This window comes from Eschrichtius robustus, chromosome 14, assembly GCF_028021215.1.
Source record: "Eschrichtius robustus isolate mEscRob2 chromosome 14, mEscRob2.pri, whole genome shotgun sequence".
NCBI lineage: Eukaryota > Metazoa > Chordata > Mammalia > Artiodactyla > Eschrichtiidae > Eschrichtius > Eschrichtius robustus.
Window position 1 is genome coordinate 6,868,469 of NC_090837.1, and position 16,374 is coordinate 6,884,842.

General features: G+C 47.2%; 1 protein-coding gene across 1 annotated transcript in view; it reads left to right on the top strand.

Annotated features, from left to right (window-relative positions):
* The first annotated feature begins 13,177 nt into the window (after positions 1–13,177).
* RILPL1 (Rab interacting lysosomal protein like 1) overlaps positions 13,178–16,374 on the top strand; it is a 44,310-nt gene continuing 41,113 nt past the window's right edge. Inside the window, exon 1 of the mRNA XM_068563836.1 lies at positions 13,178–14,111. Coding sequence (XP_068419937.1) covers positions 13,803–14,111 — 309 coding nt within the window. The 5' untranslated portion in view covers positions 13,178–13,802. The remainder of the gene's footprint in view (positions 14,112–16,374) is intronic.

Here is a 16,374-nt window from a genome sequence, read left to right on the forward strand (position 1 = left end):
ATACAACTTTTTTGCTTAAGCCAGTTTGAGTTGTGGAAGAGTTTTAACAAACTCTGGAAATCCAAAACAAGAGACATTACAGCTACAGAGACTTCCCCCATGTCTGTTTGGAGATGTCTGTGGTGAGCAGGCTCGATGCTATAAATGTTTTAAAATAATTTAGGTCAATTAATTGGTGGCATGGCTTAGAAATTTTGACAGCACATAAGTAGATACTATGTTTTCAGAGACTAGGTCATGGGCTAGAATGTACTAATTCCTTTAATTCTTAGCCCTGTCACTCACTCAAATGCTCATACTCACAGTTCCTTTCTGGGAGGGTCTTTAGTTCCTCACCTGTAAAATGGAGTAATATTTCCTCAGGAAGGCTGCTTGCCTTCTCCTTTCCACAGACTGACCTGTTCTTACTTTGGGTTTCAATAAAATCCTGTGAATGGTTCTATCATAGTCCTTACCTTGTGTTATTTCATTTTTTTATTATTCGGATATAATTTATATACCATATAATTCACCCATTTTAAAGTGTACAATTCAATGGTTTCAGTTATAGTCACAGAGTTGTGCAACCATTGCCGCAATTAATTTTTTTATTAGTTCTTAAAAATCATTGGTTCATAGCTGAAAAGCCTAGAGGTAGCAAAGAATAAGGCACAGCTTGGTCCAGCTGCTCAAATGACATCCCAGGATGTGGTCTGCTCTCCCGTCTCTTGGCCCTGCTTTCCTCCCTGTTGACTTCTTACCCAGACTGGCTCTCCCCAGATCATGGCAAGATGGCCACCAACAGCCCCAGGCTTCCAGCCTATTTCCTCAGTAACCCAATAGGAAAAAACAACCAACCAACCAAAACAAAAATTTGCCTTTTTCAAGAGGTCCAGTAAAAGTGTGATGGCATCTCATTGGACTGTCTGAAGTCAATGCCCACCCCTGAGAGAACCACCAGCCCCACAGGTTGGACGGTGCTGATTGGTCAGGCCCTGGTTTCTCCTTCCTGGGAACCAGAGAGCAAGAGAAGGGTGGTTCCCCCAAGGAAAATCAGAAAAATAGGATGGCTCCTGACAGGCGAAACAACAGATGTACCCTCTCTACTCACTGGACTACGAACCCCTTGAGGGCAGCGTCTCCTGTCCTAATTTATCTTTGCACTTTGGACCGCACTTTATCTTTGCACGTGGGACTGGCACACAGAATGGCTGTGAGCTTCTCGGCTCGATAAAGCCCTTTTCCCTTTTCTTTTTTTTTTTTTACTTTTGGTCGCACCTCGCAGCGTGTGGGATCTCAGTTCCCCGACCAGGGATTGAACCCGTGCCCCCTGCATTGGAAGCGTGGAGTCTTAACCACTGGGCCGCCAGGAAATTCCAGCCCTTTTCCTTTTTCTTTCCCACTCTCTTCTGGAGCCGCTTCATCTCTGAGAAACAAGGAGTTCTATGAGGAGGTAAAGGTTCCTACGAAGTGGCTTGAGCTTCCAGAAGGAAAGTACTGTTTTTACCACAAGCAAACAACAGGGAAAGCCTATTGACCCCAGAAGTTCACTGATGGATGAATGGATAAACAAAATGTAGCCTATCCCTCCGATGGAACATTATCAGCCATAAAAAGGAATAGAGTACTGATTCCTGCTACAACAAGGATTGTCCTTGAAGACATTAAGCTAAGTGAAAGAAGCCAGTCACAAAAGGCTACGCATTGTATGATTTTATTTATATGAAATGTCCAAAATAGGCAAATCCATAGAGACAGAGAGTAGATTAGTGGTTTCCTTGGTCTGTGGTGGAGGAAATAGGAAGTGACTACTAACAGGGCTTCTTTTTTTTTTTAATTTTCGTTGGAGTATAGTTGATCTACAATGTTGTGTTAGTTTCTGCTGTACAGCAAAGTGAATCAGTTATTCATATATGTATATTCACTTTTTTTAGATTGTTTTCCCATATAGGCCATTATAGAGTATTGAGTAGAGTTCCCTGGGCTATACAGTAGGTCCTTATTCGTTATTTTTTATTTTATTGTATTTTAATTTATTTTATTTTATTTTGCCACACCTCACGGCATGTGGGATCTTAGTTCCCCAACCAGGGATCGAACCCACGCCCCCTGCAGTGGAAGCGCAGAGTCCTAACCACTGGACCGCCAGGGAAGTCCCAGTTATCTATTTTATATATAGTAGTGTGTATATGTCAATCCCAATCTCCCAACTTATCCCGTCCCCGCCTTCACCCCTGGTAGGGGCTTCTGTTTGGAGCAATGAAAATGTTCTGGGAATTCCCTGGCGGTCCAGTGGTTAGGACTCAGTGCTTTCACTGCTGGGGCCTGGGTTCGATCCCTGATCAGGGAACTTAAGATCCTGCAAGCTGTACAACTCAGCCATAAAAAAGAAAAAAGAAAAGAAAAGAAAATGTTCTGGGATTAGATAGTAGTGACGGTTGCACATTATCTGTGAACATACTAAAGCCATTGAATTGTACCCTTTAAACGTGTGGATTTTATGGCATATGAACTATATCTCAATGAAGCTATTTAAAATAACAGGGAAGAGTTCTCAGCTGTCCAAGATGTAGTCCAGAAACAGCCAGGTCCAGGCATAAAGGCAGCCAGGAGAGGTTGTGCCTTTGACATTCGATCACGTTCCGAAGCTGGTCAGGGTCAAGTTTTGCTTTTTCCTAGACCCTACTTCCACCTTGAATATCAAACAACCTTCACAGCTTTGAGAAAGAGAGGAGCAACCCCAGACGTACACTTGCTGAGCCGGCCCAGTCAGCTGGCCTTGCTGTTCTCCCGATGGGATAACGATGTCACAGAACAGCAGCATCAGCCGAGGCCGCTCGGGACGGTGATGGAACAAGACTAAACAGGAACGTGGTCCAGGCCACAAGATGCCAGATCTATCCCTCTCTGGGCGAATGAGAGTGACGGCTGCTTCTGTACCAATTATAGCCTTAGCTTCTCTCCAGTCTGTCCTCCGTATAGATAAGATTTATTAAGAGCCCGGATCCTAGGATCGTCCCTGCTTCCTGACAGCACCCACTCTAGAGCAAACTCCCAGATCCTTAAACTCTCCCCAGAGCCACCCAACCAAAGCCCAAATCCTGTAGTAGTTTCTTCCTAACACTACAGTCTACACTTTAGAAAGAGGCGTGGCTGCAGGGAGGGGGGACCCCCTACCCGCTCTCCCCCGCCCCCGCACCAACATAGCCCGGGGCTGGCTCTCTGCAGGGTGAGCTGTGGCCGGCAGCCTCGTCCTTACTGCCTAATCTATAGGCAGGAATGGAGGTGCTGGGCAGATAAGGATGTAACGTATTTTAGCCACTCACTTCCCATCAAATTGAAAGAACCAAAACTTGCCTGGACTTACACAGCAATGTTGTTTAAAATAGCCCAGACCGGGAAATAGTGTGAATGTCTATCAAGGGAGAAATAAGCAGGTAAATTACAGTACATCCATAAAACAGAAAACTATACAATCATCATTTAAAAGAATGAGGCAGGATTATCTATTTAAAAAGAAAAAAGAGGGCTTCCCTGGTGGCGCAGTGGTTAAGAATCTGCCTGCCAATGCAGGGGACACGGGTTCGAGCCCCGGTCTGGGAAGATCCCACATGCCGCGGAGCAACTGGGCCCGTGAGCCACAATTACTGAGCCTGCGCGTCTGGAGCCTGCGCTCCGCAACAAGAGAGGCCGCGATAGTGAGAGGCCCGCGCCCCGCGATGAAGAGTGGCCCCCGCTTGCCGCAACTAGAGAAAGCCCTCGCACAGAAACGAAGACCCAACACAGCCATAAATAAATCAATTAATTAAAAAAAAGAAAAAAGAACAAGGTAGATGTATATATGCTGAGCTGGAAAGATAATTACAGGGTAATGTTAAGTGACAAAAGCAAATTGCATACTAATATGTATGTCATGCTTCCATTTAAAAAATAAATGTGTGTTTAGATATTCTCAGGAAAAAATCAGGAAGCTCATGGATCAAACTGTCAACAGTAGTTACCTGGGAGTGAAATGGGATGGGAGGAAGCCTACTGCATCCATAATTTTGTAAATGGACAGATTATGGCTGTGGCAAATCCAGAGCCGTTTGTCCCACCTGTACCCTCCCCCACCTCCACCTGGGATACTTGCCTCTCTTCCCGGCATGAACAGCATCAGCTACAGCTCACGCTGTTCCTGTGGTGGCAGAACCCTGTGCAGTGCCAGGTTCACCTCAGCTCCTACAAGTTCTGATGGTCTCAGAAGACCACAGGGGCAAAGGCTGCGGCTGCCTCAGCACCGAGGACCAACCCAACTAGGGGAGATCTGCCTAGAGAAGGGGGGAGGTTAATGCCCCAAGGGGAGGACTAATGAGAGACATAAAGGAGCGGGCAGATAAATCGCTCATCTTCTCCCCGCCCCCCATATACCCTCCCAATACCCCTGTCCGTGCTATTGGACAGTTCTGAGATTCAGCGGTTTCACACATTCTCCCCAGAGACCTCCCATTAGATTAAGCATCCGGCTGAGTGTTCCTGCAAAGCTGGACCAACTTCGGTAATATTCCACCTTGAATTTGCTCTCCCTCCTTTTCGGCCTCACTTCCCTTCTTCCCTGACTCTTGCTTCCCTGGTATCATACCCTCCAATAAAGCATTAACTCATAAGTTTTTTAAGGAACCCATACAAAGGCAGTGGGTGATTTTTTTACTTTTTAAATATTTTTATTTAAACATTTTATTTAATTAAGAGCCCAACCATTTAAGTGGATGAGACCCTCAAAGCAGAGAAGTGCTACCAAATTAATGTAACTGTAATGGAAAATCTACACAGACCCAGTATTTACAGGTAATCTCTCTTCAGGTGGAAACAGACATTGAAATTCAGAGAGCGTGCCCAATGCACTTTAAAGACTCTTGTTACTAAGGTTTTCCATGATGGGTTTGGGGACATTATTATCTTCCATATAATGTCCTTGAGTTGGGGGGCGGGGGTTGACCATTAAGTAGAATCACTGCAGAACAAACTGAGTCTCACGTGACGTTCTGGTGTTTAAAGATGTAATGACGATATCAGAACAGTTCATGACCATCTCAAGTCTATCAAATTAAAGGAGGAGGAGGAGGAGATAGAAGAGAAGGAGGAGGAGGAGGAGGAGGAGGAGGGAGTAAGGAAGAGGAAGGATAATCCAGATTAGCAACCATGGGAAGTCAAGGCTGTGTGGGTAGAAGAGTGGGTGTGAGGCTATTTCAGGTGGTCAACCCTTGGGATTGAGCCCAAGGGACAGGGCAAGTAGAGCAGAAGACTACTCAGACTCCTGAAAGATAAGGGTCCTCGTAAAATAGTCTGTTTTCGTCAGCTTTGGCTGCTATAACAAAAAACCATAGACATGCAGATGTCAGCTAATGCTACGGTGGCAGTCATATTGCAATACGTAAAGGGATCAAATGAACATGTTGTATACCTTAAACTTACACAATGTATGTTAACTATACCACAATTTTTTTAAAAAGGAGGTAAAAAAAAATGTACCATAGACTGGGTGGTTTATAAACAACAGAAATTTATTTCTCACAGTTCTGGAGGCTGGAGGTCCAAGATCAAGTCACTGGCAGATTTGGTGTCTGGTGAGAACTCCCTTCCTGGTTCACAGACCTCTGTCTTTTCACGTGGTGGGAGGGGTGAGGAGTTTCCGGCATTTCTTTTATAAGAGCACTAATCCTATGCATGAGGGCTCCATCCTCATGACCTCATCACCTCCCAGAGGCCCCTCCCCCTAACATCATCACATTGCGGGGTTAGGTTTTCAACATATGAATTTGCGGGGCACAGACATTCAATCTATTAGATAGTCTACAGCAACAGCACAGGGGAGCTACACTCTAGTGCCCCGAAGTTCCCTCTCAAGTCCTAGTGTGCTTTCTCAGGCACTGGTAGCCTGATTTTCCAGGAAGCAGTAACTTCTCCTTCCACATAATCACTGCTTCTCTCTGCCACGTGCCCATGCAACTGGCTCTTCCTCCTGTCCCTATAACCGTGGGAGGTCCCAGCACCCCACTCATCCTCTCTCCCCCCGCCTCCAGATCTTCTGTTCCTGTTGGTGGCATCAAATCTCTCTTCTTTTACCCATGGCTGAAACAAAACTCATCCAAGGAAAGCTAATATTTTGCCATTCACTCAAGTCCATAGTCTATATTAATTTTTTAAATTTCTAATGAAAATTTTCTAATATTACAGAAGGAAGAAAAATAGTATGATGAAGTTCCATGTACCCATCACCCAGCTTCAACAATTATTAACGAAAAGGCCAGTCTTCATTTTATCCATATTCCCAACCATCCCACCGTCCCAGTGGATTATTTTAAAGCAATTCAAAGACATTATATCTTTTTATTCACAAATATTTCAGCAAGCCGATAGTCTTTTTTTTTTTTTTTAAACATCTTTATTGAAGTATAATTGCCTTACAATGGTGTGTTAACTTCTGCTTCACAACAAAGTGAATCAGTTATACATATACAATATGTTCCCATCTCTCTTCCCTCCTGCATCTCCCTCCCTCCCACCCTCCCCATCCCACCCCTCTAGGTGGTCACAAAGCACCGAGCTGATCTCCCTGTGCTATGCGGCTGCTTCCCACTAGTTATCTATTTTACATTTGGTAGTGTATATATGTCCATGACACTCTCTTACCCTGTCACATCTCACCCCACCCCCTCCCCATATCCTCAAGTCCATTCTCTAGTAGGTCTGTGTCTTTATTCCCGTCTTGCCACTAGGTTCTTCATGGCCTTTTTTTTTTTTTTTTCCTTAGATTCCGTATATATGTGTTAGCATACTGTATTTGTTTTTCTCTTTCTGACTTACTTCACTCTGTATGACAGACTCTAACTCCATCCACCTCATTACAAATACCTCCATTTCATTTCTTTTTATGGCTGAGTAATATTCCATTGTATATATGTGCCACATCTTCTTTATCCATTCATCTGTCGATGGACATTTAGGTTGCTTCCATGTCCTGGCTATTGTAAATAGAGCTGCAATGAACATTTTGGTACATGACTCTTTTTGACCTATGGTTTTCTCAGGGTATATGCCCAGTAGTGGGATTGCTGGGTCGTATGGTAGTTCTATTTGTAGTTTTTTCAGGAACCTCCATACTGTTCTCCATAGTGGCTGTATCAATTTACATTCCCACCAACAGTGCAAGAGTGTTCCCTTTCCTCCACACCCTCTCCAGCATTTATTGTTTCTAGATTTTTTGATGATGGCCATTCTGACCGGTGTGAGATGATATCTCATTGTAGTTTTGATTTGCATTTCTCTAATGATTAATGATGTTGAGCATTCTTTCATGTGTCTGTAGGCCATCTGTATATCTTCTTTGGAGAAATGTCTATTTAGGTCTTCTGCCCATTTTTGGATTGGGTTGTTGGTTTTTTTGTTATTGAGCTGCATGAGCTGCTTGTAAATCTTGGAGATTAATCCTTTGTCAGTTGCTTCATTTGCAAATATTTTCTCCCATTCTGATGGTTGTCTTTTGGTCTTGTTTATGGTTTCCTTTGCTGTGCAAAAGCTTTTAAGTTTCATTAGGTCCCATTTGTTTATTTGTGTTCTTATTTCAATTTCTCTGGGAGCTGGGTCAAAAAGAATCTTGCTGTGATGTATGTCAAGCCGATAGTCTTTAAATAGCTGTTCTGTGTTATTGGGAGGGGAGGTTGAATGCTGTGTGTGGAATGGATGCAGAAAGAGGCCCTCTAGTGGACTGACCTTTAATTCCTTTTCTATTGTTTCCCAACAATTCAGCTCTGACCCAAATTTGCATGCCCCCCTCAACAAGTCATGTGTTGTTTCCTGCTCAGCATCTGAACTCCCTTTGTAAGTTTGGGCTGTCCACCCCTATGTGATCCATCCCTGTGTGATTCTTGGTGAAAGCAGAGTTTTATTCCTTTGACGAAAGCTGAAAAAGTTAAACTTTGCTTCGTCTGATCCCAGGGCATGGGCTATGACCCAAGCTTAGCCATTTGGATGCTCTTACCAGGGATTTGAGTTTGGAATAGATAAACCATGGTACATAGAAGGACTAAAGGAATAGCAGGGTGGCTGGTGCTTAGAGAGTGAGCCGATTAGGTGTGAGATGAAGATGGAGAGGTAGACACAGATGACACTATGAAAGTCCCGTTGGCCATGGGAAGGACTTTGGGCTTATTGTAACTTGGCATTGATACCTGGAGTGATAAAAAGTATGTGTTTATCAAGATTACTGGCTGCTGTGTAGAAGACAGATTAGAAAGAAGACGAGATGAAGCAGACGACTCAGTTAGAAACCTACAGTAGCCTTCCAGGAGGGGAAATAATATTAAGTGGGGCTAGGGTGGTTTCAGGGAGGTGAAGAAAAGTGGAAGAATTTGAGAGATATTTTGCAGGTACAATTGATGGGACTTGGTTTCACTAATTTCCAATTCCTCTAACAGTCAGATAACAGTGTTGATTCCATGATGTCATTGTTCTGAACTAAATGCTTCAGGGGTAACAATAACAGCAAATGTAATAGTAACAACAACAACAATAATCATATAAATAGCAATAGCTAACATTAATGTAGCTCTTACTATGTGCCAGCCTCTGATCGAAACACTTTATGTATTTTAACTCGTTTAATCCCCACAAAAATCCTGGAGGGAGGTATGATTGGGGTTATTCCCATTTTACAGATGAAAAACTAAGACAAAGAACGATTCAATGACTTGCTGAAGATCATATAACATACTTAGTGCATCAAATATGAACTTGGCCCCAGAAACAATTTCTGGTCCTCTCTTCAACTTCTTTCCCCACCACTCCCCAACTTGCCCCATCCAATCCAGTCTGCTGACTCACACAAATAGAGCCTATTTTTTACCTGGGATTCACACACATGGCCTATGGTCTTCTCTTATTCCTGCACATATGGTATGATTCCATTTATTTGAAATGTCCAGAATAGGCAGACGCATAGAGAGAAAGCAGCTTGGTGGTCGCAGGATTGCCCCACCTGGCACACAGAAGGTACTCACTCAATAGTTGTGAGCTCCCTGGTTGGATAAAGCCCTTTTTCCATTTCCTTCCTACCCTCTTCTGGAGCCTGGGTCATCTCCCAGAAACAAGGAGTTCTGTGAGGAGAAGATGTTCCTACAAAGTGATCTGAAGAAAAGCACTGTTTTTACAACAGGCAAAACAACAGGGAAGGTGGAAACAACCTAAAAGTCCATCAATGGATGAATAAACAAAATGTGGTCCATCCTTACAACGGGACATGATTCAGCCATAAAAAGGAATGAAGCACTGACACAGGCTACAACAGAGATAAACCTTAAAAACATGATGCTAAGTGGAAGAAGCCAGACACAAAAGGCCACATAGTCTATGATTCCATTTATATGAAATGTTCAGAATAGGCAAATCTGTAGACCCAGAAAGCAGATTCGTGGTCGCAAGGGGCTGGGGGCAGAGGGGAATGGAGGGTGACTGCTAATGGGTACAGGGTTTTATGGGGAGGTTAATGAAAATGTGAAATTAGAGAGTGGTGATGCTTGCACAACCTTGTAAATGTACTAAAAACTACCGAATTGCACACATTAAAAGGGTTAATGTCACTGTATGTGATCTATAGCTAAATAAACAGAAGAGAATCCCTTCAAAATAAAGACAAATGCTAGAATGTATCACCACCAAATAAATTGAACTCAAATCAAATCAATCTCTCCATCCAACACCAGTCTAAAGAAAATATAGGGAACAAACATATTAAAGGTGAAATTTCACAGTGGTGAAATCATCAGAATCCAGACTGAGAATCTCTAAAAGGCAAATAATCCTGTTTCATCAATAGATTTCAAGGGAAGGAGGAAAAAAAAAAGAGAGATGGAGGATTAAAAGAGACTAAGGGACATATCAACCAATTGCAATATGTGAATATTATTTGGATCTTGGGTTAAACAAACAAACTTTAAAGAAGTAAACTGGGGGCTTCCCTGGTGGCGCAGTGGTTGAGAATCTGCCTGCTAATGCAGGGGACACGGGTTCGAGCCCTGGTCTGGGAAGATCCCACATGCCGCGGAGGAGCTGGGCCTGTGAGCCACAACTACTGAGCCTGCACGTCTGGAGCCTGTGCTCTGCAACAAGAGAGGCCACGATAGTGAGAGGCCACGATAGTGAGAGGCCCACGCACCGCGATGAAGAGTGGCCCCTGCTTGCCGCAACTAGAGAAAGCCCTTGCACAGAAACGAAGACCCAACACAGCCAAAAATAAATAATTACCAAAAAAAAAAATAAATAATAATAATAATTAATTAATTAATTAATTAATTAAAAAAATCTAAGTGTTGAAAACATCAAGATTTAAAAAAAAAAAAAGAAGAAGAAGAAGTAAACTGAGGAGACAATTGAAATTTTGAAGACTGGATATTTGATATGAAGAAATTAATTTTTTCAGGTGTGATCATGATACACCCAGTCAGTGACTGGACCAAGGTTACAAAGCAGAGAGATCTGGATGCTTAAGTATCAGGAACAGCTGCCTCTCCCTACTTTTTTTAAGATTGTAAGCATTCTCCTAAGCACTCAGGCTCATCAGTTGGGGGGGTCACCTTGGACCCTTGCCTCCTCTTTCCCTTCCTAAAGTCATTTCCATCCCTTCCACTCTCCCATCACTTTCCTGCCCTGGTCCCGAGGCTCAGGCTGCAGGCTGGCACTGTGGCTCCTCTTTCCTTGTCCCCTCCCAGCAGACTCTCAGTACATCTTTGCTACCTTGAGGGTAAAGTTGCCCCAATCTGGGCATTCATTATTTATCCCTTAGTTCACCATGGGCACCCACTGGGTTCAGCTCCATCCCTCTCAGCTGTGGTACCCTAAGCAAGTTACTTAACCTCTTGTGGCGAGTTGAATGGTGCCACCCCTCCTGACACACACCCTCCCCCCCAAAAAAAGTTATGTTCACGTCCTAATCCCTGGACCCTGTCAATGTGACCTTATTTTTCAAAGTGTCTATACAGATATGATTAAGAATCTTGAGATAAGATCGTTCTGGATTGTGTGGGTAGGTCCTAAATGTAATGATAAGTGTTCTTATAAGAGATTCAGAGGAGTAGACAGAGATACAGAGAAGGCCACGTGAAGACAAAGGCAGAGATTGGAGTGATACTGCCACGAGCTAAGGAAGCCGGCAGCTGGAAGAGGCCAGGAAGGATCCTCCTCTAGAGCCATCAGAGGGAGCAGGGCCCTGACAGCACCTTGATCTCAGATTTCCTGCCTCCAGAACTGGCGGAGAATGTTTCTGTTGTTTCAGGTTATCAAGTTTGTGGCAAGTTGTTACAGTAGCTACAGGAAATTAACATCCCTCCCTATTCTGCACTGTTCTTGATTTAGGGTGGAAATAATCATAGGTCCACTTTATTGGATTGCTGTGCACAGATCTGACCCCAGTTTTAGCACTTACCAGTTTGCCTGGCCTTGGGTGAGTGACTTGGCTTCTCTGTGCCTCAGTTTCCTCTTTTGTAAAATAGGGATAATAATACTTCTTTGGATGTCGTCAGGCAGCAGTTCTCAAACTTTTTGCTCTCAGGGACCTTTTTCCGAGGGCACTCTTAAGAACCATTGAAGACCCTAAAGAGATTTTGTTAGATATGTTATATCTATTGATATCTACTGTAAGTAGAAATTTAAGCTGTTTTTTAAAAATTAATTTAAAATAGACACATGACATGTTAACATGAATTTTCTTTTTAATATTTATTTGTATTTATTTATTTGGCTGCGCCAGGTCTTATTTGTGACATGCAGGATCTTTAGTTGCAGCATGCAAACTCTTAGCTGCGGCATGCGGGATCTAGTTCCCTGACCAGGGATCGAACCCCGGGCCCCCTGCATTGGGAGCACAGAGTCTTAGCCACTGGACCACCAGGGAAGTCCCTACCATGAATATTTTTTAATAAAAAATAACCATGTTTCAAAACAAACAAACAAGTACCAAGGACAGTGCCATTGTCTCATATTTTTGCAAATCTCTTTAATGTCTAGCTCATCATCAGAGAGCTGGACCCTCAAATCTGCATCTGCATATTCAGTCAATCACGATATGCTGATCTGTGTTTCAGTATATGAAGAACATCTAGCCTCTCACTGATATATAGCCAGCAAAAGGGACCTCATAGAGACCCTTTGGGTATTGGGGAACCCTGGTGGTCTTCAGGCCACACTTTGAGAAGTAGTGGAGTAAATGAGGAAATATTTGTAAAGTACCTAGAATAATGCCTGGCCATAGTAAACACTCTGCATTTTTAAACGAAATGTAAAGCCAATGCTCGATGCATTTTAAACCTTAAAAAATTTTAGTTTTAATTAACATGTGTCAGGTTGGGGTGGGTTTTTACAGCTACAATGGCGTTCAGGGTTTTTTTCTGACTTCAAGGAGCTCATAGTCTGATGGAGGGAGGCGTATGTGTAACCACGGTTAAAACTATGCAAAGAGCAGTTTTATGGGAGTAGGAGGCGGGATGTGGGGATGCACAGGAGGGCGCCTAATTACGCATGCGTGGGGCGTGGGGGTTCAGGGAAGGCTCGCCTGGGCGGGGAGGGGTGGTCTGGTGGACTAGTGGATCCCGCCAGGTCAAAAGGACAGAGGGCTTGGGATAAGAAAGCTGAAATCCAAATCCCGGCCTCACCTCCTCTGTGAAGTGGTTTTTAGGTCACAAGGAGCCGCTAATGGACGTGGCTGGCGGGCAGCGCAGCCCGGCCGCTTAGGGACCAGAGGACCCCTCGACCCTTCTGCCCCTCTCCCGGGCGCCTCTCCTGGAGCGCAGGGCCCGGCGCCGCCAGGTCCGCCCGGTGACCTGGTCGGCCGGGAGGGTCTACGAGCCGTGGGGTCCTCGACTCCTCCCCAGGATGGGCCGCATCCCGGAGTCCACCTCTTGAGCCCTCCATTTCTCTCCAGCGCAAGGGCCGCCCCCGACACTGTGAATCGTCCAGAGGACCAGCGACCCGCACCCCTACCGCCTCCTCCCCTTCTCTTCTGGGCTAGTCTCGACTCCGCCGGGGCGGGAGTGGGAGAGGAGGAGCCAGGACCGGACTGGAGGAGGGGGCGGCGCGTCCGGACGCGCGGGGGGGACCGGCTGGAGGGGGGGGGCGGGGAAGGAAGGTCCCGCGGGTGGAGCGGAGCGGGGCGGGGGCAGGGGACTGCGGAGTTGGTGGGTGAGGGTGCGGTGTCCGCGGGGACCCCGGCGCGCCCTCGGGCGGCGGAAGCCGGGCGCGCCCCTCTCCAGGCCAGGATCGGGGCGGGGCGCGCGGTATCCCCGCGGGGGGAGCTCGTCAGCCGGCGTCGCCGCCGCCAAAGTTTCCCGGAGGAGCCACGGCCGCCCTTCCTTGCCAGGCCCCGGGCGTGGGGACTAGCCGCCGGCGAGGACTGTTTCCGAGGGCAGCGGGGCCCGCTCTCCAGCCAGACCCCGCGCCTCCATTGCGCCCAACTCGGATTCCCAACTTGGGAGGCGCCGCGGGCCTGCGCACGCGCGCGCCTTCCTCGCCTCCTCCTCCTCTTTCTCCTCGTCCTCCCCCCACTGGGGAGCAGGCTCTGGGCCGAGCCGGGCGCAGAGACCCACGCCCCGCGCGCTGACCCCAGGCTCCCGGCCCGCCGCCTCCGCCCATGCCGACGCCCGCAGCCCGCCCGGTGCGCCCTCGCCCGAGGGTCAGCTAAGCGCGGGCCGGCGGCAGCGGCGAGAGGTGGGCCCGGCCCGGCGCTGCCCTCGACAGCGGCAAGTTTGGGAGTTGCACTAGTTTGCGGGGTGGGGGGAGAGGCCGGGCGGGGGGCCATGGAGGAGGACCGGGGGTCGGCGCTGGCGGCCGAGTCGGCGCTGGAGAAGAACGTGGCGGAGCTGACCGTCATGGACGTGTACGACATCGCGTCGCTCGTGGGCCACGAGTTCGAGCGGGTCATCGACCAGCACGGCTGCGAGGCCATCGCGCGCCTCATGCCCAAGGTCGTGCGTGTCCTGGAGATCCTGGAGGTGCTGGTCAGCCGCCACCACGTCGCGCCCGAGCTGGACGAGCTGCGCCTCGAGCTGGACCGACTGCGCCTGGAGAGGATGGACCGCATCGAGAAGGAGCGCAAGCACCAGAAGGTGGGCGGTAGCCTCAGTCTGCCCATCCCGGCAACGTGGCCGCTGGGACCTAGGGGTCCTTCAGCACTGGGCAACTGTAGGTGCACAGGGGACAGACGAGAGACGATCGGACTGGGTGAGGGAAGGAGGGAGGCCCCTGGCCCTCTTTTGCCCAGCCTGCGCACCCCCAGAGATAAACGCACCCCCAAAGATTAAGAGTAGTTCTTTGGAGTCATACCTGAGTTCCAATCCCACCTTTACCACTTAATAGCCGTGTGACCTTGAGTAAGTTATTTAACCTCCCTGTGCTTTATTTCCTCACATATCAAATGGTGATACTAATAGGACCTGCCTTATAAAAATTAAATGGGATACTATCTAAAGTGCTTAGATAATATTATTCTTTTCCAGAAATGAAATAAGCGCCCCTGCCCTTCAGTGTTACCCAAGAAGATGTGATACCAGGACCCATTCTTCATCCCACTCCAGAACCCTCCAGAGCCAAGGGGATGTGACCTCCAGTCACTGAGCTTATTGACCGCCAGTCTCTGGGTTCTAACTTGCAAAAAGGAACCATGAACCCCAGTCCAGGGTTCCTTCTAGTTTATTAACCTGAGGTGGTTTCCCCACCTCGATTTTACTCTGTGAGGTAGGGATTATTCTCTTCATTTTACAGATGAAGAAACTGAGGATCAGAGTTGGGGGGGGGGGATTTGTCCCAAGGTAGTGCTGAGAGTCTCAGCCCCAGTGGAGGTAATTCTAGTGCCTCTTCCCCTCCCTCTTTGAATTGGAGGAAGATGATTTGGGGCAGCTTTAAGGCTAAGCCTCTGCCTTGCGAACAAGCTCTGGGCTCATGAATCAGGGACTCCTCACTGGGCCGGGAGTCCAGACAAGGTGCCTGGGGAGAAGGAAGTGGGAGACGTGTGGTTCCCTGCCCCAACCTCAGCCCAGGGACGCTCCCTTCAGACTGAGAATGGGAGGAAACGCTTTTCCTTGGGGGATCAGGGGGTCTGAGCAGACTCTGACTTGCTGTGTGGCCTCAGGAAATCCAGTTGGCCTCTCTGAAACTCTCTGGCCAGCCATCACATACTGTGTACTTTGAGGTCTGTGTCTTTTCAAGGAACAGAGCCCCGGCTGTGTTTGCAGTCTTAACCTAAGGGCAGATCCCTGGATGATTAAGAGAACTAGTGTTTTGGAGGTTTGATTGTGTTTGTCCTCAAAGGTCCCTATGCTCTGGGGTCAGGTAGGAAATTCAAGCTCCCAAGCCTTAGGCAAAGTTTCCAGGATCACACTGGGAGCTTGAAAATGTCCCTGGCCCTGTAGTTAATGTCAAGATTCCCAGGAGCAGGGACTTGGGAGCTAGATAGCCTGGTTTCAAGCCCTGTCACTCACGGGCTGTGTGATCTTGGGCAAGTCACCTCGTCTCTCTGTACCTCAGTTTCCTCAGCTGTGAAATGGGGATAATAATAGTACCCATCTCATAGGGTTGTGGTGAGAGTTAAAGTGCTCAGGACAAAACCTGGGCCATTTCGAGGGCCTTGCCACTGTTAACTATTGTTTTTAGGCCAGGAGAGTTTTTCACCGAGGGCTCTTAGGCTGATATTGGAGACACCACCCCCACCCCAGATACCCCTACTCCTACCCCAGATCCTTCCATCTCTCCCGGGGGGTTGGGGAAGGAAGGGACCTTGAGATCCTCTCATACAACTGCCTCTTATTGACAGGGACTGAGGGACTTAGCCCAAGTCACACAAGAAGTCCTGGCACCTATGTCCCCACCCCTAGCACTTTAGTTCTGCTACAGCCGGACTGGCAGACACCCTTGGGAGCCATTGGAGGCCACTAGGCCTGGAGGCAGGTGGAATTCCCAGCCAGCTGCACTTGTCACTTCTGGAATGCTATCAGCCAGGAAGTAAACACCAGTGTGTTCAAAGCCAGGACTCATTTGTAAATACAGAGAACGATCTTTTCTAATTCGGAGGACAAAATCCTTTTTTTCCCCATCCCCACTTCAGTCCCCTTTACTTCATATTCTTGGGATCAAGAGAGACTCGTCTGATTCCCCTCACCCCGTAAGCCTCAAAGGCTCTTCAAGGTGTTATTTCCACAGAAATCTTCTTAGCATGTCCTTCGTCTTATCTGTCTATCCGTTCATTCCTCCCTCCCACCTTCCCTCCCTCCCTTCCTTCCTTCCTTTTTTTCTTCCTTCTCTCTCTCTCTCTTTCTCTTGACAAATACGGCTCCAGTAAAGCATGCACCCTCTCTTCCACCAACTCTTCCTCCC